General features: G+C 38.6%; 1 protein-coding gene across 1 annotated transcript; it reads right to left on the bottom strand.

Annotated features, from left to right (window-relative positions):
* Positions 1 to 73: 73 nt before the first annotated feature.
* LOC108676293 lies at positions 74 to 23,420 on the bottom strand. Its single transcript, XM_018164354.2, has 5 exons — positions 23,390 to 23,420; positions 18,640 to 18,698; positions 16,176 to 16,295; positions 13,814 to 15,370; positions 74 to 2,282 (listed from the first exon to the last, which is right to left on the bottom strand). Exons 2-5 carry the CDS (start codon positions 18,688 to 18,690, stop codon positions 1,851 to 1,853), a joined length of 2,160 nt encoding a protein of 719 aa, XP_018019843.1. The 5' UTR covers positions 18,691 to 18,698; positions 23,390 to 23,420; the 3' UTR covers positions 74 to 1,850.
* Between the last annotated feature and the right edge of the window lie 304 nt (positions 23,421 to 23,724).

A 23,724-nucleotide genomic window follows, 5' to 3' on the forward strand; every position in this document is an offset into this window, starting at 1 on the left:
GGATCTTACTACGGTTCATAAACCTGCTTCTTGATTTATTTCGAAAATATGGGAGACAAATAAAAAGGCAGAGTTGTCACAAAAGCTATATTTCGGTATTTACAAACACGTCAAGGCATATGATATATAAAGCTCTATTTATAGTCCAAAATGCTGTGAACTCAGTAGCTACAGCGTACGAGGCATTTCGAAAATATATCTGCTGACGTTAAAAATCATAAATAAGATTTAGTTATGTTGCAAAGTTCAGTCAAGGACGTTTGTATTTTGTTCAACGATGGTCGGAAGAAAACGATTTTTAAACATTCTAAATGATGTTTTGTTTATTCGGTGGGTTTTCACGGGAACTCTTTAATATCTCAGCTATCGGCATTTTAGCACCAATCGAATTATCAAAGAAATGTTGTAGCACGGATAGGCCCGGGTACTAATTTATGCCGCGTTTTAATTCGAAAAATCTTTTATTGAACCGAATACGTTTCGTATTTGAACATGGTGCTGGAAATCCCTCTAAGAAAAGTAATCTAAAGAAGTAATGATGAGTTTAAATTATTGCTCACAATATTTTAGAAAGTTTTAATGAAAATAAATGTTACCCTCCTCTTGAGGCGTACGTGTTCTACTCGTGTTATTAAGACAATCGACAAGCAACGAACGTAAAAGTTCCTCAGAAGCTCTTTCTCTTTGCTTATAGTGATAAAATAGACATAGAAAGCCGCAATAGGAATGACGTTCGAGTGAAAATATCCCTGTAAATATATCACAAAAATGCAGTAGATATGGATATATATTGATCAATGCAAGCTTCCAGTCAATTGAAAGTAATCGAATCAGATTAGTTCAAAAATCTCAATATAAAATGGGTGGTCGCAATATACGAAAAAATTAAAATTTGGTATTAAAAATCCACGATTTTTTGTCACAATATAAAATCTGAGGTCGAAATATACAAAAAAATGAAAATTTGGTTATAAAAAGCATTTTTTGTGTAGCCGTTGCATGCGTGACGCATCGAAATGAAGAGCGTCTCTCCCCACGCCTGTTATGCCGCAGCGTAATCGGTCGGGACTCGGGCATCGAAACTGAACTTAATTTACAGTCTGCCTTATTATGAAGCTGAAGGCCGCCACATCCTGTTCTTTATGTGACTTTCAAATGAAATTAATTTTTTGCATTGGGGGATAGAATTACAGAGATTGTTGCTGACGATTGAAGTCACCTGTGCGATCTCTGGCTGAGTGAGATTCATGAACATGAATATATACCTATTAATTGAACTTTTTTAAGTGTGCAACGTGAACTTTTATTTTTTTCGCCAGTTAACATTTTTCATGCAGTGTGACTGACCGGTCTAAAGTTTTGATCGGCAGTCAGCACGCACCCCAATTCAATTCCATATAAAATACAAACTTATTGGTCAGATACTCTCCAAAAGTTAATGCACTCCCTATATATTTGATGCCAGAAACTATAATGCATAATTTTTATGCATGAAATAAAATTTGTATGAAGTGTGCGAATTTCCCGTAATTGAATTGAATTGAAATTTAACATTGTTAGGCTTAGGTGTTTAGGTCATATCCAACGCAAGAGAGTTGCAATTCTTAATCATTAACAATAGATCGGCTTGAGAGGGTGAGTCACGGTGTTCAAATATTATAATGGAAATGGATGCACTAGGAACATTATTTAAAATTTTGTAAATGAAGAAATAAATTCACAATCAAAAAGCAATTGCAATAATGGTCACATGTGATTGCGGCTACTGTAATTCACATGAATTGATTATGAATCCACCACACTTAAAAATATTAGCTAAAGCCTCAACTAGATCTAATTGCTACGCTCGGTTATTCATTCTCATGCGTATCGTTATTCAAGAGAGCCAGATCGTCGTCAGTATCTCTATCGTAATCGTCTTCATCGACATCGTCTAGAGTTCGCCTCCTCGTGTTATCGACATTCCTGAGTTGGGTTCCGAAAATCCCTCCAGCTTCCGGATTATCTTGGTCCCCGATGAGGCTGTTGAGGTCGTAGCTTGAGACAGCTTCTTCGCATCGCACGTTGTACCACCAGTCACACACGAAGAACTGCTGGTGGAACAAAGTTCCGTTAGGACACAAGAAGGATCCAAGGTTCCGCGAGTTGAGGCAAATGTGGAACACTTGGCACTGTGTCTCAGGATCTGCGAAGTATCCGCTGTAGCGCTGGTTTTCGCAACGGAAGGACGTCGCAGGAACGGATGCGTACTCAGGATATTCTCCGTCGAAGGGATTGAATCCCTGTAGGAGAAAAAATAACGAAATGCATTAGTTGGTAAAGAATGTTTCAAAAATGACAAAAAAGGATGGTTTTCAAATGATATTACAAGAGAGGTGAATTTTAATTTAAATAATTCAATGGGGATTATATATGAAGCTTGGAGAGTAACAACGAAAAAACCTGTATTTTTCAATAGAATGTATTTGCATCATTTTGAAAAGGATAAATTATTATTTAAATATAGGTTTAGCAAGTTGAATGGTATAGCAGCATTCCGACGAAGCATGACTTGCACTTTGAATTGCGGATGGAAAGCGCGATCGCGTGCGGTGCTGAAGTGACTAATGAATAATAAATTGTGATGGGATGCATAAATTGAGTAGATTGTAGTAATCAAAATAGACACGTGCGATTTATGACGCCGCACTTGAAGAAACTCTGCTCAATGCTTTCATTTGGGCGGCAGTTGTGAGTTATGGAACGAATGATGCTGGCTGGGCAGAGCCAGCATCTTTGTTCAAATCATTCCGAGTATTCGAGAAAATAATTCAAATTAAGCTTGAAATTCTAACTGGTGTCCATCTGCTTTCACAACAAATGAATAACAATCTATTTTCCGTTTTATCCCCCATGAGCACCTTTGAATCCTGGCATGAGCCTAAATACATCAACAGACTGACTGAACAAATTGAATAAGTGTAAATCCGAACTATTTTAAGTGACAATTACGTCAAGCGCATCGATCGATAATGGCCACTATTAACAAACTTCAGGGCTCAGCGAATAATTCAGTTATATAAGGGGTCGGGCAAACCCTATTCAAAATTCGATGTGATACAGCTGGCGGTCCAAGGAAAGCTTATTTTACACCCATAATCCTCGTAGACTTATCTAATGAAGGCTTATACTTAAATTTAGGCCCACATGAATTCAGCCAATGCTAAACCTGAAAATGCAGACACAGCAACAGATCTACCTTCACACCATTTTCTTGCAGTAAATGGTTTACAAACTTTATAAAGTGCACCGAATTAGACTTAATTGGCATAGTTTGGGCATACCCTTGCATTTCATGAAATCGTTTAGTGTCTGTCATGCCTTATTCCAGTCCAAGTTGGTCTAAGTGACTGTTCCCTCAACGGCATCTCGAGAGGTCCTCCCGGCCTAAGTAGCATCGTTGCTTCAACTGCCTCGGCAAGAAGTGCTAAGGTCATCGTATACTTTCACCGCACCAAATCCTTTTCGGATGAAGAGATCTATCGTCATCGGATGCTCGGTGCTACGTTAACAACATCGTCGCCATATTGAGGAAGCCCATCACGAGTCCCTCGTTGGAGGATAGGGATAATGGGACTATGGAACGCCATACTTTCTTCAGGTCTCATGTGGTACGCCGGACAATCAATCAAGCAGCTGCGATTAATTCGAGAGCATTAAACGGGGAAAATATGTATATAGTTTTTAATTCATATATATTTTTCTAATACCTTTGCTTGCATGAAAAAGGAAAGAGTGATTGATTGATAATCTAATGAGTGAGCGTAGAATCATATGAGATTGAACACGTTAACAGGGTGATTCTCGTTTTTTGATTGACAACAGCTAGATAAAGAAATTTTAATCAGTTACTTGTATATCGAAAACTTCATGCATGTGACACATTAATGATTCATTTATGAGGCAGAGAGCGTGCTGCATCGATGTAGTTGTGACTTTTTTTTAGTAAAGTTTGAGTTGGGTCTGTGTTTTAAAATTCGTTATCGTCGAGATTTAATCGCTTGTAATTTTTCACACTCGATTCCTTATATTGCAGTTTTCACCATCCAAGTTTCAACCTCTTTGAGTTTTTATTTTAAGTTCCTCAACTCTTACGATGAAAAACTGTCATGAGAACAGAGTTCCCAGCAAGCAGTCAAGCACGCAGATGATTTAATATTTGGACCTTCTCTTTTGAATAAGGTTGTGGGGGAAGAATTATTATGTCACGACAACAAGCTGATGCAGCGAAAAATATGTTGAGTTTCGTTTTAAACTTTGATCTTCTCACCTGAATAATGTCCCAGTCTCATTATTTATTTAGTCACGAATTCCAGTTGACGGGACAATTCATCACTTAGGGTGAGCGAGCAAGTTGTCGTACCGTATCTTCTTTGCAGCCATTACTCGAGGTTCCCACATGTTTTTAGTTCGTATTTGAAAACAGTAACACATGATTTTTTACTTATTCTTTCGTTATTTTTTGTATTGAAGAAAACTTTTTATACTGCATTTGACTTGAAATGCCATCAAATTAGGATCCACCTTATGATTCTTTTCGTGCAAAAAATGAGCATATAAGGCAGGGTTTATACACTGTTCGAAAAAAACGTGAAAAAAATAGTCTCACTGGCGTTATAGTGACCGGCCGCTTCGTAAAAATAAACTGTTTTCCGTTTTTGTCAGATTTTGTACGGGTTTTTAGTGTTAAATTGCAATAAAAACAGCATCACGGTGCTTTCATTTTACGTGCCAACCGGTCACTGAAATGCCGGTAATACCGTTTAACGGTGATTTTTCTAACAGTGTGAGTGTACTGCAACCATTTAAGCTAAATGAAATAAATTCTGAATTTTTAGTTCTAATGAAAAAAAAATTGATATTTTTTGGTAACTTTGACAGTACCGTGACTGAAAAAATTACCACACTATACCCATTGAAAACTATAAAAACTTTTAATTTGTATTTCATAGTTGTCTAGTATTCCACTATCAATCCTGTTTGTAGAACGAAGTGATAAATACAATTGCACTGGTGTGCACCAAGCCTCTGGTGTCTTGCATCCAGCTACAAGCCACCATCGGTTCCTGAACTAATTTTAGTTTATCCTCACCCCAATAATTTTTATCTAAATCGTTTAGCAGCCGACTAATTAGAGGCAGAAATTGGGCTCCCTTCTCTTTCAATGATCTTTACACCTTTCCATTAAGATAGGCGATGATGTCATCTTCGCCTCTTTAATTCCACACACATCAAGTAGCATCCTCGCCAGTAGTAAAGATTTTTAGGGCTGGTCATTAGAAAAAGAATTTCTTTATGCTGAACAACATTTATATATATATTTGTAACATATGGACGGGCATTCTCCGTACCCATCAGTACTAAGCCATGCAATCGTTATTATAAGCGCCGCAGAGATGCGGGATGCCAATTTTGCAGCAATGAAGGTCGGGATCATTCCACGTGACACAGAGACGTGCGATCCTTGAATGGCTGCTGATACTCGTCCCAACTATCGGTGGCGTACTGTCACACTTGAAAGTTTTTTTTATTATTTAAGATGCATTAACTACTTTTTGATAGCTCGCTCTAAATGAAAATTTTAGGCTTAGTAATTTTTGAGCTAGAAAATGAAAAAAAGGTAGCGTACGAACAACTTTGCTTTCAGCGATATTGAAACGTTACTATCATCAGTGGTTTAGATTTATCGAGATGGAGTGAATGCATACAAAAAAAGAATCTGGAACGTAGCAACGTTTGGCGTGAGCGAAAACGCACAGAGTCAATGTTGACGTAAGATGCACCATAGGCCATACATTCACTGCGCCAACGGCATCGCATTCACAGACGCCGAACCGACTGCTTTTGTCGTCTCCTATTGTGTGTGAAGTTGTAATAATAGTGAGTTATTTATATCGGTAACGTATTATTTACGAATTAGCGTCAAAGGTCTTTGGTCGGAAGGGTTTCGAGCCGCTGACTGTGCACAGCAATTGCCGAAGTCGAAGTGGAAGAATGTTACGGCAGCGATGTTTCGACACATGTTTAATTGGAGAACGGTTTCCTCTCAGAGCTCCGTCTTCCTTGGCAGCAGCCCGAGGCATCTGCCATGACACCCACGAGGCTCACGCGAGATGCTGCTTGCGCTCTGTAGTCACGCTTTAGTTGTTCAGAAATGCTTGCCCCTAACACGAGTTTTGCGGCTATCGTAAGCTCTAATTTCACGTATATATACTTTCATGTTGATATTGTTGATATCATGTAAGAATATTTTTTTCGAATGATACTGATGCACGGAAAATTTGGTTCGAATTCACGGTCTGAGGGCCCGAGTACCGCAGCTGGTACGGAATAGGTTTTTCAACTTATTTGAAGTCTAGTCTAAAAATGGGCATGACTCGGCAATGATTTTATTGCTCGGTATAAGTTATGAGTAGTAATTTAGTTGACTCATGCTAGTAGTTTATATATGCTGTTATAGAATGGACAAGTCTTCCAAACATTTTTGGAAGACTTGTATTTTTTCAAATATTTTTACAAAACGTACAAATATTTTCCTCATTAAAAATATCATCACAATTTTCAGAAAACTCAATAACAAATCAAGTTTGAAAGTATTTTATTTGGCCCTCAGTACTGATTATTCAAAAATTTGACGCCCTTGGACTTCCAGTGCTCGGTGGTAAAAAATTATCTCCCAAAAGTGTCATGTTGTTCAACAAATGATCCTTAGCTATTCACACGGAAACAAATGAATGGGGCAGAAACTAATATTAGGAAGGACAATTTTCATGAGTCAGAGAAATGTTGGTGAAAACAAACCTCAGTTCTGTGCACTGAGTGAGATGCCTGGCGCAGGTACCCTGTCTATTTTACTGCACGGGTACTTTAACGATAAGTTGATTCCTGAAATGTTGTATGTAAACAAGGATGCATGCAAGTGAATATGCCGAGAGAAGAACCTTTCAATCGAAAGGTCCTTCTGAAAGCATGCTGATGCTTGGCGATGTCAGGTCCTGATTGTTCGCTTTCGCTTTCATTCTTGGAACAGGTCCTAAGAAGGCTTCCATTTCACGTTAGTGAACCTCATGACCCTGCGACAGGGACAATTTTATTTCAATTTCTAGCACAGTAATTATCACGCGTCGTGAGATCTCAACTTAATCTACAAGGAGTTCCTATCGGGGAGTTCCTTGTACATATTTTCCTACTCAATAACAGGGGCGGGAACGGAAATTTCATGGATCGTCTGCATAGTTGATAATTTTACGAAAGTGGATTTTGCAGCTGGATTTTACTGGTTTGGTATAGAAATCAAGCACTGTAGGGCGTAGGCATCGACGATTAGGTTTCCTGAAAGTGATGGTCATGCGCCGAAAAGCTTGAAGAGAAATATGAGTTGTAGTAATTTACAGTCTATTTGCCGAATTTTCACTACGTGAAGTTTGCAATTCAGGAGCAGATATTTGCAATCAGCACAGCAATATGAAACTAGGTAGTAATTTTCATAAATAAATTCGCCATGTGCATGCAACTGTCGGCGAATTGTTGAGATCTATCGAGTTGACCGTAAATCTAAAATGCTGAAGTTTGGTAGGAGATTGGATGTATTTCTAGTGCGAACATTGCAACAGCAGTTGCTTAACAATAATATGACTTAGATCGGCGGAGCCATTGAGCATTGGAGGCCAACTTTGGTGCCTCTTCTATAGATTAACTGCAAAAAATATCCACAAACGGAAGCTACCAATTCTATTGTGGATTGCGTACGCAGGTTAGGTAAGAAATTTAAGAGAATGAGCTTTTAGATCGATAGATATTAGATGATTGCCTGTTATAAGTATAACTTCGAATTATTTATCATTGGTGAACTTTTGATTACATTTTCATGGGATTTTAAAATTTAGAAAAATATTTTGAAAGTAAATTCTGACGCACACCATTCTTTTAAAACTGACTTGGATCGATGATTTATTTTTTTTTCTCTGAAACGCAATGGAATGTATTGGCACAAAAATAAAAATGAGTAATCAACTACCGCTCGACCGCGCTTACAGCTGATGCTGCGCACTCGGGAGAAAGTCCACCAATTGGTATCATCAGGAAGCTTTCTTCGTGACGGTGTCGTTCGATTGCGTCCTCTTTTGTTCATTAATATAAAACGATATGTTATGAAAAGTTTCTATGACTGCAGACGCACTTAACTGGACATGGTGAGTTTTTATTGCTCAACGTAACAAACGGCAGAGTTCAAATGCTAGTTTTGTCTATGATTTTAAGTAAACAACATTCGACCGTAACCCCGTAAAATTGGTCTTATCATTTGATAGAATCTTTTTTATTATTGATCATATAAAATTAAATGTACAATAAAATCATGTGAATGCCAATAAAAAAGTTTTTACGCTCCTGAACCGAAGCGTGCTGGCTATCTTGAACCAGTCACGGGACATTGTACAATTTATGTGTGTCAATGAATGAAGCGTTGGTTAATGAAAATAAATATTTTTGTGCCACTTGCAGATGCAATATTTTGGAATGTGCCATTCTTAGGAGCCAGTGCACAACCAGCACCATCACTAGCCACGCGTTTTGGTAAACGTAAAACATCAGTTTAACTCTTTCTTAGATTCAACATGCATAAAACATGTTCATATACTAAAAACTGCATGGTCACATGTAATTAATGAGAACTTCTATCAGATCGATACTAATTGACGCAAAACATCTTCAAGCACAACATTGATAATTTTTTCGCGCTATAACGGCTGAAGTCACGCATTTGTAAGTCACGCACGCGCGTTTGTCAGCTCGTGTCGTTCATCAGTCAACAGGGGTACAAGCCACGGGGCTTTCTAATGCTAATTCACAGCCGGCCGCATAGCGAACCTTTGACCGCTCGCACCCACGATTGTTTGACGTCTATCCCTGTACGGTGAGAGGGAAACCTTTGCTTCACTGTGTACTTAGCAGAGGAGCTGGATGTGTTCATGGTAATGCCTGCATAATTATACTATAGAGACGCTTCTGATTTTGCGAGCATGGGAAAGATTTTGTAATTCGATTCTTCGGATGAAGATCGCAATGATCTTCATTGAATGAAGATTGCAATGAAGACCGCATTGAATAAAGATCGCGGATGAAGATCGCAATGATGTTAAGTTCCTCTTCATAATGCGAGATTCAGTAAACAAAATTTGTCAACCGAACGAACAAAAAAAAAACACACACATTTTAGTTGACACTTTCATCACAAAGAAGAAAAATAGATGTTCATAAATTTGTAAGTGAATGAGTATGCATTTGGCTATGGGACTAAATGTAATTCGTTGCTGGAAATAAATGTTCTAAATTGTGTTTGAGAGATGAACACATCTGTTACCTTGTTCGTGAAAAAGAGAAATAAGTAGACCTGCAATGAGTATTCACTCATTAAGTCAATGAAACATTTTTAAGACCGAGTAAGTATTCACAATTTTCAGGTACATCTGAAATTTAAATTTACTATTGTTATTCTAATCTTTCGCTCGTCTCCGTGACCATAGCCAATAAACTCCCGAGCGAGCAGGATCGGCAAGACTTTCATGTCTCTGACGCACCGGGTGGAATGTTATAGCCTGCGACGCCGTTCAGCTTGTGTAATCTGTCCTATAGGAAGAGCGTCCTCCCTGACAACGCTCGTTCTGGAATTTACTTTCTTTCACTAACAACTTTTAACAAAACAGCTTATAAATAAGTTTATGAAGAATAGCCAATCAGAGCTGCGAAAATTTTGCACATTAAGATTTAAATATTTTATTAAAAAATAATTGCAAATACTGAAAAAAATTTGGAACAATTTAAGCACATTATAAAATGATTAGGAGACTCTTATTGATTCCGTTTAAAATTATTCATAATTGATTCGCTCCGAAAGCAATTGCTCCAGCTCCAGATGAAAGGCTTGCTCGTTGATAGCCGTAAAAAAGATAAGGATCACGCCTGTCCAAACTGTGTCTTGCTATGCGGAGTCACGGAGCGGTGCTGCACTTTCTTTTTCTCATACAGCGAGCTCTCGATACGGTGGTCCAGCTATATTGGAAGGGCCACAGGGCATCTCACGATTCCCTTGGACCTCACCCCATAATGTGCCAGGTCAGGTAAGGCTGCATCAAAGCACTGCGGCGTCATACTTGCCCAACGCAGACTTTCCACATCGAATTTTACTTTCGTTGGTGAAAATAACTATGAGCTTCCCGATGATGATGTTGCTTGAGTTGGTTTACTGGTTCTGTGCATGCATGTTATCGAGTGGGGCACCGCGCATGAAGCAACAACTTTTATGCGGCTAAATATCCATCTTGGAAATAGTCAAGCGCTCTCTCTGAAAACAGGCGAGCGTTGCTAATAAGAATGAACAAAGAGATTATTTTCCCACGAAGCGGTACAGCGGGCGCACCTCGACTGGGGAACTTCGACGAGCTGCAAGTAGTGATCCCAGCTTACCATGCAGATGCCGTGGCTGAAACGCTATGATATTCCTTATCCAGTCACGAGGTGCAAAATAAATTATATTAAATTATAAATTACCGACAATTTCCGCTTGAATAGAGCTTTCGGTTTTGAAAAAAAACATACTAATATTTTGATTCTAAAGCTGTGCCGCCTAGATCAATAGATTGCATGTCGTCTGCTCGCTCCCGACGAAGTCAGAGGTAATTGGATACGAGGTTATTCTATGGTCGTTCTAGGAAACTTATTACTTAAGGGAATTGGAAGCGTATTTGATTCGTCAATTTCGAAAGTCTTATTTTAGCGCTAGAACAGTTTTACTTTTAAAATAAGGATATAATGTATTTATATAACGCGGACATTTTTTTGCGAATTTTCGTATCTTCATAGTTAATTCTTAATCGTAATTGATTTCATAAAACGATTCCTTTAATTTCATGACTAATGTGGCAAAACCTGAGTATGAACTACTTATTGACAACACAATATCTTGTTTAAAAAAAATTGTAAATCAATGAGGTTTTTAGCATTAAGCCTCAAAAAATATTCACCTCCGTACATCGGCAAATGTAAAAAGCTCAACAGCGCCACGTGCAAACGACAGAATGAAATAAATTTTTGATTTAACGTTTATGCCATAATTACCCGCTTTCTTGAAGCATATTAATGCGTTGCACGAATCGCGCATGCACAAGTCTATGGTTACTGCGAGGCGATCAGTATCGTGCGCTGCGGCGGGCATAAAGCATCAATTTATTCAAGCTTAGCAACAGTCCTAAAAAAGAACAGATAAACTTTCCTGCTCAAAACAAGGGCAAGCGTAAAGATCAGGGCTCGAGATGAGAGGTCGTGTAGTAATTGTGTAGGTAAGATACCAGCCTTCATGCCACGTAGGAAAGCTGTGGGTCGAGGTTGGCTAAAAATGAAACTGTTATAGAAAGGCACAGTTTCTGCACGGATAATTTTAGGTGAGGTTTATATTGGGTTTTAGGGAGTTTTGAAAAAATGAGGGACGTTTGAAAACTGTTTGAATTATTTTCTTCATTCATTGGCACTTGTGCGAGTTTGCAATGGGATTTGTTTCTATATGAGACTTTTTATATATCTTTACCAGTTTTATGTTTTCATAGAATGAAATGTCTCGGATTTTATTTCATAACTTACTTCCTAACTGTAAGATCGATTGGTCAAATATGAATCATTTCAACTGAACACTAGTCGATTTCAATGTGCTACTTGTCCAAATGTGTGACAAGCGAGATTTTTATCATGGTCCAAGGCAGTCCTAACGTCTAATTAAACTGATTTAATTCATGTAAAACCTAGCAGCTGATGGCATTTGATGCACATTTTTGTACTTTTCTGACGTCGCTACACGCAGTGCCACCAAGTGGCAGTGGCAGGCAGTACGGTAGACGATGCCACACACATTGCCATAGTGTGGCAGCGGCTGGCAGTACGGTGGCCGATGCCAGAAGCATTGCCATCGAGTGGCATCGGAAGGCAGTGCGGTTGCCGATGCCACGTGGACGCAGTGCAAGCGTGTGGCAGCGGAAGGCAGTACGGTTGCTGATGCCACGTGTACGCAGTACCAACAAGTGACAGCGGCAGGCAGTACGGTTGCTGATGCCACGGGGACGCAGTGCCAAGTGGCAGCGGAAGGCAGTACGGTTGCTGATGCCACGTGGACGCAGTGCCAACAAGTGGCAGCGGAAGGCAGTACGGTTGCCGATGCCACGTGGACGCAGTGCCAAGTGGCAGCGGAAGGCAGTACGGCTGCCGATGCCACGTGGACGCAGTGCAAGCGTGTGGCAGCGGAAGGCAGTACGGTTGCTGATGCCACGTGTACTCAGTGGCATCAGCAACCACGTGCAAGTGGCAGCGGAAGGCAGTATGGTTGCCGATGCCACGTGGGTGCAGTGCCAGCAAGTGGCAGCGGAAGGCATTGCGGTTGCTGATGCCACGTGGAGGCAGTGCCAGCAAGTGGCAGCGGAAGGAAGTATGGTTAGCGATATCTGGAGCTCAGCGTGGGAACGCCAGTTGCATAACAAGAAGGAACTGTTCAGCTTTGGTATGCAGTAGAAATGGCTCACTCTCGGTCGTTTGAGTGAGTACACTGGCAAACTGAGGTCAACCATTGAGCACTCGCATTGTTCCTAACCTAAGAAGCACATGCATTGGCGGCTGTTAACATGGGAATGCAAGAAGATTTCTTGCAATGCGATGCAAAAGTATTTCTTAATACACGGCAATGCGATTCTAAAGTATCCTGTGCTTCGGGAGAATGACGAGCTATGCTATGAAAATATTTGTGCATACAATTTTTTGGGGTTCACTTTGACCCTGAATAAAATGGTCAATTAGGACTCACCGTCGCGAAAGAACTCTCGGAAAAGGAAATTGAATAATGCTAATTAAAATGAAAATGCCTCCAAAAGAACTATAGGTTATTGACTTTGATCATAAATTGATTATTTGGAACTATAACGCATCTATTCAAAATTAACACACTCTAGGTCAATAGTTTCGTCTACAAGTAATGTCATCCAATATATATATTCTTTACATAGGTATTGAAAAGAATAAATATCAATGATACATTTGAAATTGAACCTAACTGATAATAAATATTTTTCTGATTTGATTCTTAACAGATTGGCACACCTATTTTTTCAAATTTCCGTCAAGTATGCAGCAAACTAGCTTTGCGATTATAAATATTAAAATCGCAATAATATACTTCAATGCCCGAAAGGATTAATATTAGAATAAACCCTTCTCACTGCTGCTGTAGCTGCACCCATCATTTAGTTCAAAGTAATTGACTATAGGAACTTTCTCTATAAGATGGATCAGCTCCTGCCACCTCTCGAAATAAAGTGATGACTCATGAAAAAATTACATGGATGCTCGGGAGCAGATTGCTCGCCTGTCACGGTTGTCTGTCTCGAGAGTGTGCAGCTCGATCACGGCTACCCTCATGACCAAAGCTTATCCAGGAATGGTTTGATCAGAGTTTTTTGAGCGATGATTGGTTGAATGATTCCTAATGCTGGTCTTTTATCTCTAAAAAAATCTAAAAAATTTCTACACGTGAAGAATATTTGCTAGTATTCCTAACATGAGATAATGTAATAATAATGTTGTTAGTATTTAGTAAATCTAACCTGTAGTCTCGCACTAGTGGGACAAGCATTTAGAACAAGACTTGGTAAAACATATTCTAGTGTTAAAGATGCTTTTTTGTGAAATATTACAGAATGAATGGCGAAAATTTTTTATTATAGCATGCCAGACTACTCACCGCTTGTGGCCCAAGCTGTCTGCCTACGGCCAAGTCATTCCTGGATGGAAGTAGCCTGTTGTCCAACTGCTGCAGTGCAATACCGGTGTCAGAAATGGCCGGGAGTGGCACCCCTATTTCGAAGTTTGCTCTCCCTTCGATTGGTAAGCTTACATCGGACGCTGGTGGGTTCGTTTGAACAACAGTGTTGCTTCCTCGAGCAAACTGAGTGAGCTGTTCTGTGATAGAGGATCTGCCGTTAAGACCTTGCGAGGCCGCTGGGGCCGAAGGACCACTGACAGCAGTACCAGAATTGTTCACTCTGTTTGTCCGTTGGGCAGAGCTGATCGGACGACTCGTGGTGTCGAATGCAGGTACTGTCGTTTGCTCGACTCGAGAGGACGTTGAAACATGACGAGTGGAATGAGTGTCATCGGGAACATGATTTTCGTGATTTATATTATACTTGGGAGAATTCAAAATGTTTCCTGAGGAACTGAGAGCCCCAAGAACATTAATCTGACTCTGTGTGTTAACACGGTTGTTGTCCAGACCCACGTTGGCTGTAGGTAAAGGAACACCGACATTTAAATCCAAATTTGTTGGGTAATCTTCGGTTTCCAAAACTGAGTTGGCTGTGGTTGCTGAAAAAGAACTACGTGTGTCTAATAAAGCTTTACCTACACTGTTTTGATCGGTGTAGTCATAATCTGCGGTACTGTCGAAGTTTGACTCATAATCGGTGTCATAGGACGGATCAGTGAGGTCAAAAGGCGCAAAAGTCGTAAATTCGTTCGTTTTGAAGCCCACAGTCGTGAAGAGATTAAAGACTGCCGTATTGGATGTTCCCGGTACAGGATTAAACTGAGGAGCCGTAGGCGGAGGAGATACAGGGACAAATCCTTTTATTTCTTTGGCAACTGAAGGCGATGATTGCGACTTTTTGAATTCAAACCCTGACTTTTTCGCTGGTACTGGGTTGAACTTCTTTGCATGTGGAGGTGGTGTTCTTGGAGCAAATCCTGAAGTGTCAGGAGCGGGATTTTTAGGTCTGATTTGAAACTTTGCCAGCTGTTGCTTTGCAGCATTTGCGTTTGGGGAGAAAGGATCGAACTGCTTAGCAGTTTTAGGAGGAGCTCTTGGAGCAAATCCTGTTGGATCGTTGATTTCGGTAGTTGTTTCTGCAGGGAATGTATTCTGTTTAATCGCATTTTTCGCATTCCTCAAAGAATTTCCGCTCTTCTGCGTGTGTGCTGGCGATGCCAGTGACGTGATTGGAGTGAGAATTTCTTGGTTATTTTCAACTCGAAGCACGCTTTTTTGGAAAGCTTGCGTTGTTTTCTGAGACACATGAGACGTTCTTCGTGAGTCACTTGAAGTAGTCTTCTGACTATTGATCGGAGTGGTTCTTTGTGTCACTGGACTGGAATTGGAAAACAACGTTGTTGGCATTCTGAACTTGGTGGACCCTCTGCTGCTGGGTGGTTCTGTTGTGAAGCGTTGGTTGCTTGTTCTTTCTGGAAGAGGTGAAAACAATCCATTTTGCACTTCTGCTGCCAGGGCTCGTGCGAAGATATCCTGTCAGAGAGAGCAACGAGTGTCAATGTTTGTAATAATAATTTATAACTTGGATGTAATTTTACCTAAAAGCCCGGGCCAATTAAAGAGAAATACTGTCAGTTTCAATTTATCCGAATGTCTTCTTTAGATGCTTAATTAGTTGCTTATTCGAATGTTTAACCTAATTAATTGTCATCATGTTAATCTATATATCCTCTCAAGATTATAATATATTATATTTTGCTGGTATATAATACTGTATTGTTTTGGCATTCTTATTTGAAACAATAATTTTATTATATAACAATTTTTAGTAGACTATTATTATGCTTTATCATGTTTATAAACATAATAAAATATACAAGTTAAAGTTTGTTTTATTATGTTTATTTTTAATATTACAACATTCATAATATCGTAATATTGTAACTGTTATACGGTCTATTTACAAATAAATACTTTCAAAGACCTTTTGCACTAATTTGATTTCTATTGACCACGAATATCATTTTTTTTCATATGAATGTTCGTAAAACTATTATTTATTTCAAGCTGCAATTCGAATCTATGCGTCCTGACGGTATCTCTTACATCAGACGCAGGTCTTTGAACGATTTGCATTGTCGTCGGTTAATGTATGTATCTTTTGACAAAGGATTCGCCATGTCAACTGCGCACTGATATTCTTGAAGGCATGAGCTGTCTTTCTTTTTGATAACTAAGCGTTTTCGTTTTCCTAACATTATTCTATAAGTTCTAGATCACGTTTTCCACCTCATTACGATGGTCGTTGAACGCCTTATCCAATATAAACTCAACTAACCTCATTCAAGACGAAATCCCGGTGGTTTTTATCATTAGTGGAATGGTCGTTATGATGGTCGTGATGATGGTCGTGATGGCCATGATGGTGATGATGGCCGTCTAACTTCGAGCACTGACCCTGAAAGGATAAAAAATTCAGGGATATTAGGAAAAATTCAGGGATATTAGGTCAGGATAAGCTATCTCTCACCAGCCTGTACATTTTTGAGGCGGTAACCTTATAAACGCTTCAGTGAACATTAACTCATATGGTCTGCTTGTGAGCAACATAACCTTTACAAAAGGTTAAAAAATTCAGTTGAGCCCTTGGGAAAAATTTAATTCGGTCAAATCGGAATCGGCACGCGATATTCAAGGCTGTTAAGGCCAAGGCGTTGGCACTGAAGTTGTGTTTTTAATGCTTTCGATAAAAATGGTTTAAGCGCACTTTTTGGTTCGAAACACGCTCAAAAATGTTTCGATCATTGTTCAATTCACCAGATAAACTTTTTTTTGCAAACATTTTCTACGAGCTAAATCATCACGTATTAACACTAATTAAATCGTGATTGCAAGTATTACTCTATTTACACGCAAGCTGTTCAGTCGGAGCCTTTGAAGGATAATTATAATAGTGATGTTGTTTAAGCTGCTTTTAGAATCGTGGTACTAATCCAAAGGTAACTAAGTAATCAGTTCTCGTGAATTAAATTTAGTAATGTATTTAAAAAGCGATTGAAAAGCCACTTTCATATTTATAAAAAAGGCTGCCTAAGAGTTTGCAATATTTTTCTATTTAAGCATAATATCTTAATTTGCGGTACTTTGAGTAAATCTGTGTAAAGTCTAAAAAATTTCTTCGGTTAAAATTCATTGCAATTAGCGAGTAAAGATTGCAGTTTCAGAGATAACCCTGCAGAGATTAGTTTCAGATTAACCGTGATGCCATTGCCAGTACGCTTTGCGACACGAGTCGTCATACATTAGGATCATATTAATTGCTATGTCTCGGTCTGAACGCGTTGCAGCCCAAAAGCTAACTCATCATAGATTAGTAACAGATTAACTGTGACACCGTGACATTGGAAGCTCTTGTTTACTGAGCTACAAAACGTCGAATGACGACAGTAATTATTGCAGCCGCGGGGTCAGGCGCCGAGTCAAATAGTGGAGCTTCTCATGGAAGCAGAAGGCGAAACTCGAAGAAGATGGCAAAGAGAACGAGCTGTGTGAAGGTCGCTTGAGCCATCTTGGCAGATGTCAATGATGATTACAGGCTGTAAGAAGCTAGACGCTTTTTCGCTAGTTCACTCAATCATTCTCTCGTGTAGTTGCTTAGAGTCTTGCGGTAATTGAGTGTAGCATCTCGATGCTATTTGCTTGAACAAGGTGTAGGAACGTCAGGCTGCGCCCAGCAAGAATGTGATACTGGTCGAAAATAGTTTTGTTTAAATGGTTAATATATAGGCATTTGAACCTGAACATATTAATTATTAAAAAGTCGTTCATTGTCGTTCGTAGTGCCTTGACCATCTTTTTTGAAGGCAGTAGTAACGTCTGCAATGCTCATGAAAAAGGTAGCTGTATTCGATTTTTGTGAAATATTACTGGAATTACTTTTTGTATTGCAAGGCGTGAAAGTTCTGATCATTCTTTGGCTGCGTTAAGAATAGATAATTTTAAGAATAATATTTTTAGCGCATTTTCTCATTTATGGAAAAAATGCACTACTGTGCTCGCCATGTCCGTCTGTCTGTCTGTCCGTCCGTCCGTGACCTCATCTTTTCGTCGACGAGAAAATGCACTCTCTGTCACTCACTGCAGTGAGTACTGAGTTATATTTTTTATAAATATGTTTCTGAATGTTCTGATTAATCATGATTTTCGTTAACATTCCTCAGGTTACGGATGTAGTTGAAATTATTATTTATTTATTTAAAATAATAAAGAATAAATTTTGCATTGCCAGATTTGCAATTTGTCCTTAGTAAAACAAAAGCCATCATAAAATTTTTTAAGCCAGGCAAATTTTGTTTTGCAATGTGTTTTTTCTAATTAAAGAGACATCATAAATATCACCGAGTTCTTTACGTGAACTTTCATGACTTCAGATCCCATGAGAGGCACCTGTTGTTTCTTTGAAATTCTAGTAATAAAAATTTCTTGGTCCTGCATAACTATATTCACACAACACTCTTGGGATAATGACAGATTACATAAAAGACTGATGGGCCGTAAGAATTAATGCCTTTCTACTCACTATTCATCTACTCACGGTTCTGCATTAATATGCTCACCATTCATCTACCCATCATTCTACAACATCAATCTACCTACATGATGATCACAACATCAATCAACATGATGATCAATCTACAACACATGCTGATCTACAACATCAATCTACCTACATGATGATCAATCTACAACATCATCTACCTACAGATGTATAATCTACAATTCTACATCTTTGATCTACTCACCTCTGCCAAGAAGAAGAGGATGGCGAGATAGAGCACAGAAATCCCGTGCATCGTGTTAACTGAAACGGAAAATAAGTTGATCGGTTAGCAACATCAATGCTAAGCGTTTTATTTATTTTTACCTCGATCTTTATTAAGAATATTAAGGTATCCGACTTAAAAACAAAGAAAACGCTCAGCATATTAATGCTATTTTCATTGAAGATTTTTGGCGCTTATTTGCTTTAAATTGCTGGGAAGTCACAATTTGGACGGACTAATTATATAGGTACTTAAAATTTTATTGAATGATTTCTGTAGTTCCCAAAGACTGTGCCGCTCGCTATATAGGCATCAAAACGTCAGCAAAAGAAAACGGTCGTACAATTGGAGGCGCCAACTCATTTGGCAGGCAAGGAGGTTGCGAGAAATGGCACACTCATTAGCGAAATTAATCAGAATGTAGCAAGAGTGAGGGCACGGATGGATGCTGTGGTTCCCTCAGGTGTCTAAGGTGAGTCTCGTTACGAGCAAAGGTCACGGTTGACTCCTCCCAACCGAAGGTGAGGTAAGAAGAAGCGCCTTCTGTTCTTCCTTCAATTAAAGACATCAAAACACCAATAAAAAAGCCTCTCGCAGCCGCTCTACGCAATCTTAAATGCATTAATTGAGAAAATACTTTTTATTTGGTGACGCCAACAACATTTCGATGAGATTTTTAACATTTTCATATTTTTTCAGTTCGAGTGGCTTTATCAAAGCAATGCAACTCGCTATTCTTCAACGAGTTGGACCACAATTTATTCTTGATTTAAAAGCAATACCAGTTCAGATTCAGTTATAATCCATGAACTGCTTTTTGGTTGCATAAGTTCCGTCACTGGTACAATAAAATCACCCTCATCTTTAATCTCAAGCGAAGGAAAAGTGATAAATATGTCATTCTCAATAATATTCTTTATGCCATATTGAAGCTCTAGTTTCGAATATTTTTCATCAAAGAGGCTTGGGTTGAAGCAAGTACCTCTTGAAGGCATTAATGAGAGCCTTTCCCTTTGTACTGGTCCGCAAAAGCTCTTACGTTTGGCGCAGCCGAAATTTTTATAAGGCAATTGCACTTTGAAAGTGTGGGAATGAATAAGCAAAATAAAGTGCAATGATTCGGTGAAATGTTACCGCGCTATTTATTTGAGCGAACTTTCAGGTCGCCAGTCGCTAATCTCCTAACTGGAATGACTTAGCTTGAAGTTTAAAAAAAAATCTCCACATTCAGAGGATAATAATCTTAAAGTTTTTATCTCTGTTTAAATTATACGCATTGAATTTGAATAATATACCGATATCTCTCGATATTTCTTGCAGCAAAATATGCCATTTCCAGTATGATGAATGATGCCCAAACAATGCATCAGCGAAATCAGGGCTAGCAAAAAATTGGTGAGTGCAGCAATGCCAGGTTACGCGGCTGTTCAATATTACATCAAAAGGTCATTCTTTATCTATTAAAGATCCATATCCAACGACACAAGCTATAACAATACGATACGACACGTGTCAGACGACATAGGTATAGTTTACGCAGCTCGCTACATTTCACAGATAACTTGTGTTAATTTCATAACATGGATACGATACAACATATGAAGATAAATAAGGAAGTGTTTGCTAAAGCAACATCCGTTCGCTCACATTTGCAGGAACCGCGTTGATAAAATACTGTGATGACAACGTTTCGTTTATAAGGATTGCGCTTCAAAGCTTGGGGTTATCATTAAATTGTATAGGAGTTCATTGGATACGAAGTTGTGCTTAGTGGCGATATGTTTATCATTGAACCTAATGATCAGTGTCGTGACGTGTGCTCGTTAAAGAATTACAACAAGATACTGAACCGAGAAGTGCTGTAAATGATAGTTCAACAATGCCTCTATTATTATGTTTAACTTTCACTATGTTTTATCACAGCATTGTTGGCGCTCGGTAAAACATACCCAAAAATGCTATAGTATCCGAACTTATAAATTTGAATTTTACCAGGAGGGCATATCAGACTATCACGAGAATTTTGGCACGAATATAATGAATTCTAGATTGGAACTGGCATGAAATAATGATTATTAATGCGTCCAGAAAAAATGAAGCTGAAGTTTAACTGAATAGCATTCGTCTCGAATCTTCCAAATTATAATGATATTCATCGCGTGTTGAACGTCGCTGTGTCGAGAGCTCCTGATAAATATTTCGTATTACTACTTCAAGAGCGAACTTAAACAAACGGCAAGCGCCACTTCGTCAATATATCTATAGGCCTCAATAGAGAGGGATCTGCCAAATAGGCCAAAAAACTTTACAGACCAACAAGGTTTTCTTTTCCTATACACACCAGCTAGCTGCTTCTGCAGTCCATGCATGCAGTCAGTAGCGCATTATAAATAATCAATGCTGCTTGTTTCCCTAATATCGCTTGCTAACTGGATTATACAGAAATAGTAATTCTATTTGCAAAATGAATTTAGTGAGGAGGCACTTAATCTATATTTTATAACAATTAATGATGAGTTGTTATTGAACTTTCTTTAATGCTTGCTTTGTTAGATGAAAATTACATCGTCGAAACAGAAATAGCGATTCTATTTGCAAAATGAATTTAGTGAGGGGTCAGTTAATTTATAACAATTAAAGATGAGTTTTTATTGAACTTTCTTAAATGCTTGCTTTGTTAGATGAAAATCACATCGTCGAAAACCTAAAAATTTTACAGAAATGAAAAGCGGCGACGCGTTGGACTATAGGTCCCGCAAGATGACTCTGTCCTCAAAGGAACTTATTCATTGCACTGCCATAAGCCGGTAATATGATTTGCTAATGAACATTAACTATATCATTAATTATTGTCTGTAAATATTATAATTATATTTTATTAATTTGCAAGCAAGTTATAACTCCTTATAGATGTTGAGTGGTCAGATACGCTAAAATGGAGTGGAATTTTATTCTTTCTCGGATTCTTTCAACATTGGTCGAAATAACGGTGAAAAAATATAACTCGGTACTTACTGCAGTGAGTGACAGAGAGCGCATTTTCTCGTCGACGAAAACGTGAAATCACGGACGGACAGACAGACGGACGGACAGACGGACATGGCGAGCACAATAGTGCGTTTTTTTATAAATGAGAAAATGCGCTAAAAATGGACTATCTGGCGTTCTAGTGACCAGCCGCCCCGTGAAATATAACTATTTACCGTTTTTTTGTCAAGTTAACGTATGAGAAACGTACCATACTTGGAAAAAACGGAATAACCGCTTAATTTTTCGAGTCGCCCGGTTACTAGAACTCCGGTTAGACCTTCTTTTAAAACAATTTCATACAAGCATATAGACCTGCTTACATAAATGGTTCGAATTCTCAAGATGATACATAGAATGGTTTAAGAACGAAAAACTTTCGACAAGAAATTAGTTACAATCGAGAGTCAACATTGAAGCTCATTTAATAGTACATCAAAAATATTTAACTAGGTTCAGAAATTCGAATAAATATTTTTAGTTTTAACGTAGTATTAATTATTATTTTACTAGTCATGAAGGATATTTAAATAAATTAGAATAATGTTAATATTTGCGAATTGCCTTGAATTTTTCCAGAAGCTTGAATTGGCCACTGAAATTACCTTTTGAGTGCGGATACTGCTTTATAACAGTCGCAATTGTGATTAGTGAATAATTTGATTAATGGTTGTATTTTTTCATGCATTTAATAACAAAATTTTGGTAGAGAATGGCATGCCTTTCTCAACTTTATTTCGCTGGTAGTGTTCAAATGAATTTTTCAATCCAGAATCTTGCGTCAAAAAAAAAAAAAAAAAAAAATTCGACTGATTCGACTGATTTGCATTGAAAATCAACAACGGTAAGTTAAATCGCCTTTAGTTTAATGTTTTTTTTTTGTATCTGTAGGTAATCGTAATGTGCTTAGCGTTCGAAAATATTGAACATGTATTAAACTTTTAGGTAAGAGAGTTGAGCAGCAAAGAAAAAATTGCCAGGACGAAAATGTTTTTATATACTAGGAACATTCTGACTTTTTTGCAACGGATCAGATTTTCATTGGTTATTTGAGGGCAATTGATTGAGAAGTAGCAAGATTGATTATTTTTAAGCTAATTTGGTAATTTTTCTATGGTTTTGATGCCATTTATTTCGTTTGTAGCATGCAGATGCAACTAAAAAACTAGGTATACATCATCGAATAAACAAATTTAACATAAGAGGATCAACAAGATTTAGTTGAAAGCACAATTGTGCTTTTTCAACAAAAAGGTATGAATCGCAAATGAACCCAAGTTATGCCATGATATCTGTTGTTAAATTCCCCACAGAACACGTACAAGTGAGTACTAAATTATACAGTAAGTGTAATTAAGTACTGTAATTGAACAATAATTTTAATATTGGAGCTTGTTCATAAAGAAACGTGAGGTCCAACACTGAACGCAGCCCAATGTTGAGAATGGCATGTGGCTTGGTAGCTTTTATAAATAATGTGGTTTATTCTTATCCATTTAAGCCATAAAAACACAGTGAAAAAAGCAACGTTTAAGTCATAATACGATGCCGTCCAATGTGATATCGATTTATTAATTCACTCCTCGATATTCACAGTTAACGAAACCTTTTTCTCACTCAATTAATTATCAATCTCAAGTCACTATATAAAGTAAATTTGTCAACAGCTTCGTAAGATCAAGCCCGCATACCAACTCAGTACCCTCACTGCCACGGATCTTAGCACGGCAGGGCCTGGCGCACGGTCCTCTTCAGCCGGAGTCACGGGGCCGAGTGAGGTGGCAGAGGCACTCACTTTCGCTCTTATATGCCTTCCGTAAGTTGCGTGGCACCTGCGGGCGTCACGCCCTTAGCACCGCGTGCCCTCCCATAGTCGCATTAAAATTCCCAGTACAATTTTAAGCGCATTTTCTCATTCATGGAAAAAGAGCGTCATTGTGCTCGACATGTCCGTCCGTCCGTCTGTCTGTCCGTCTGTCTGTCCGACCGTCCGTCTGTCTGTCCGTCCGTGACTTCACGTTTTCGTCGACGAGAAAA

The sequence above is a fragment of the Hyalella azteca genome, unplaced genomic scaffold, assembly GCF_000764305.2.
Source record: "Hyalella azteca isolate HAZT.00-mixed unplaced genomic scaffold, Hazt_2.0.2 contig9352, whole genome shotgun sequence".
In the NCBI taxonomy this organism is placed as follows: domain Eukaryota; kingdom Metazoa; phylum Arthropoda; class Malacostraca; order Amphipoda; family Hyalellidae; genus Hyalella; species Hyalella azteca.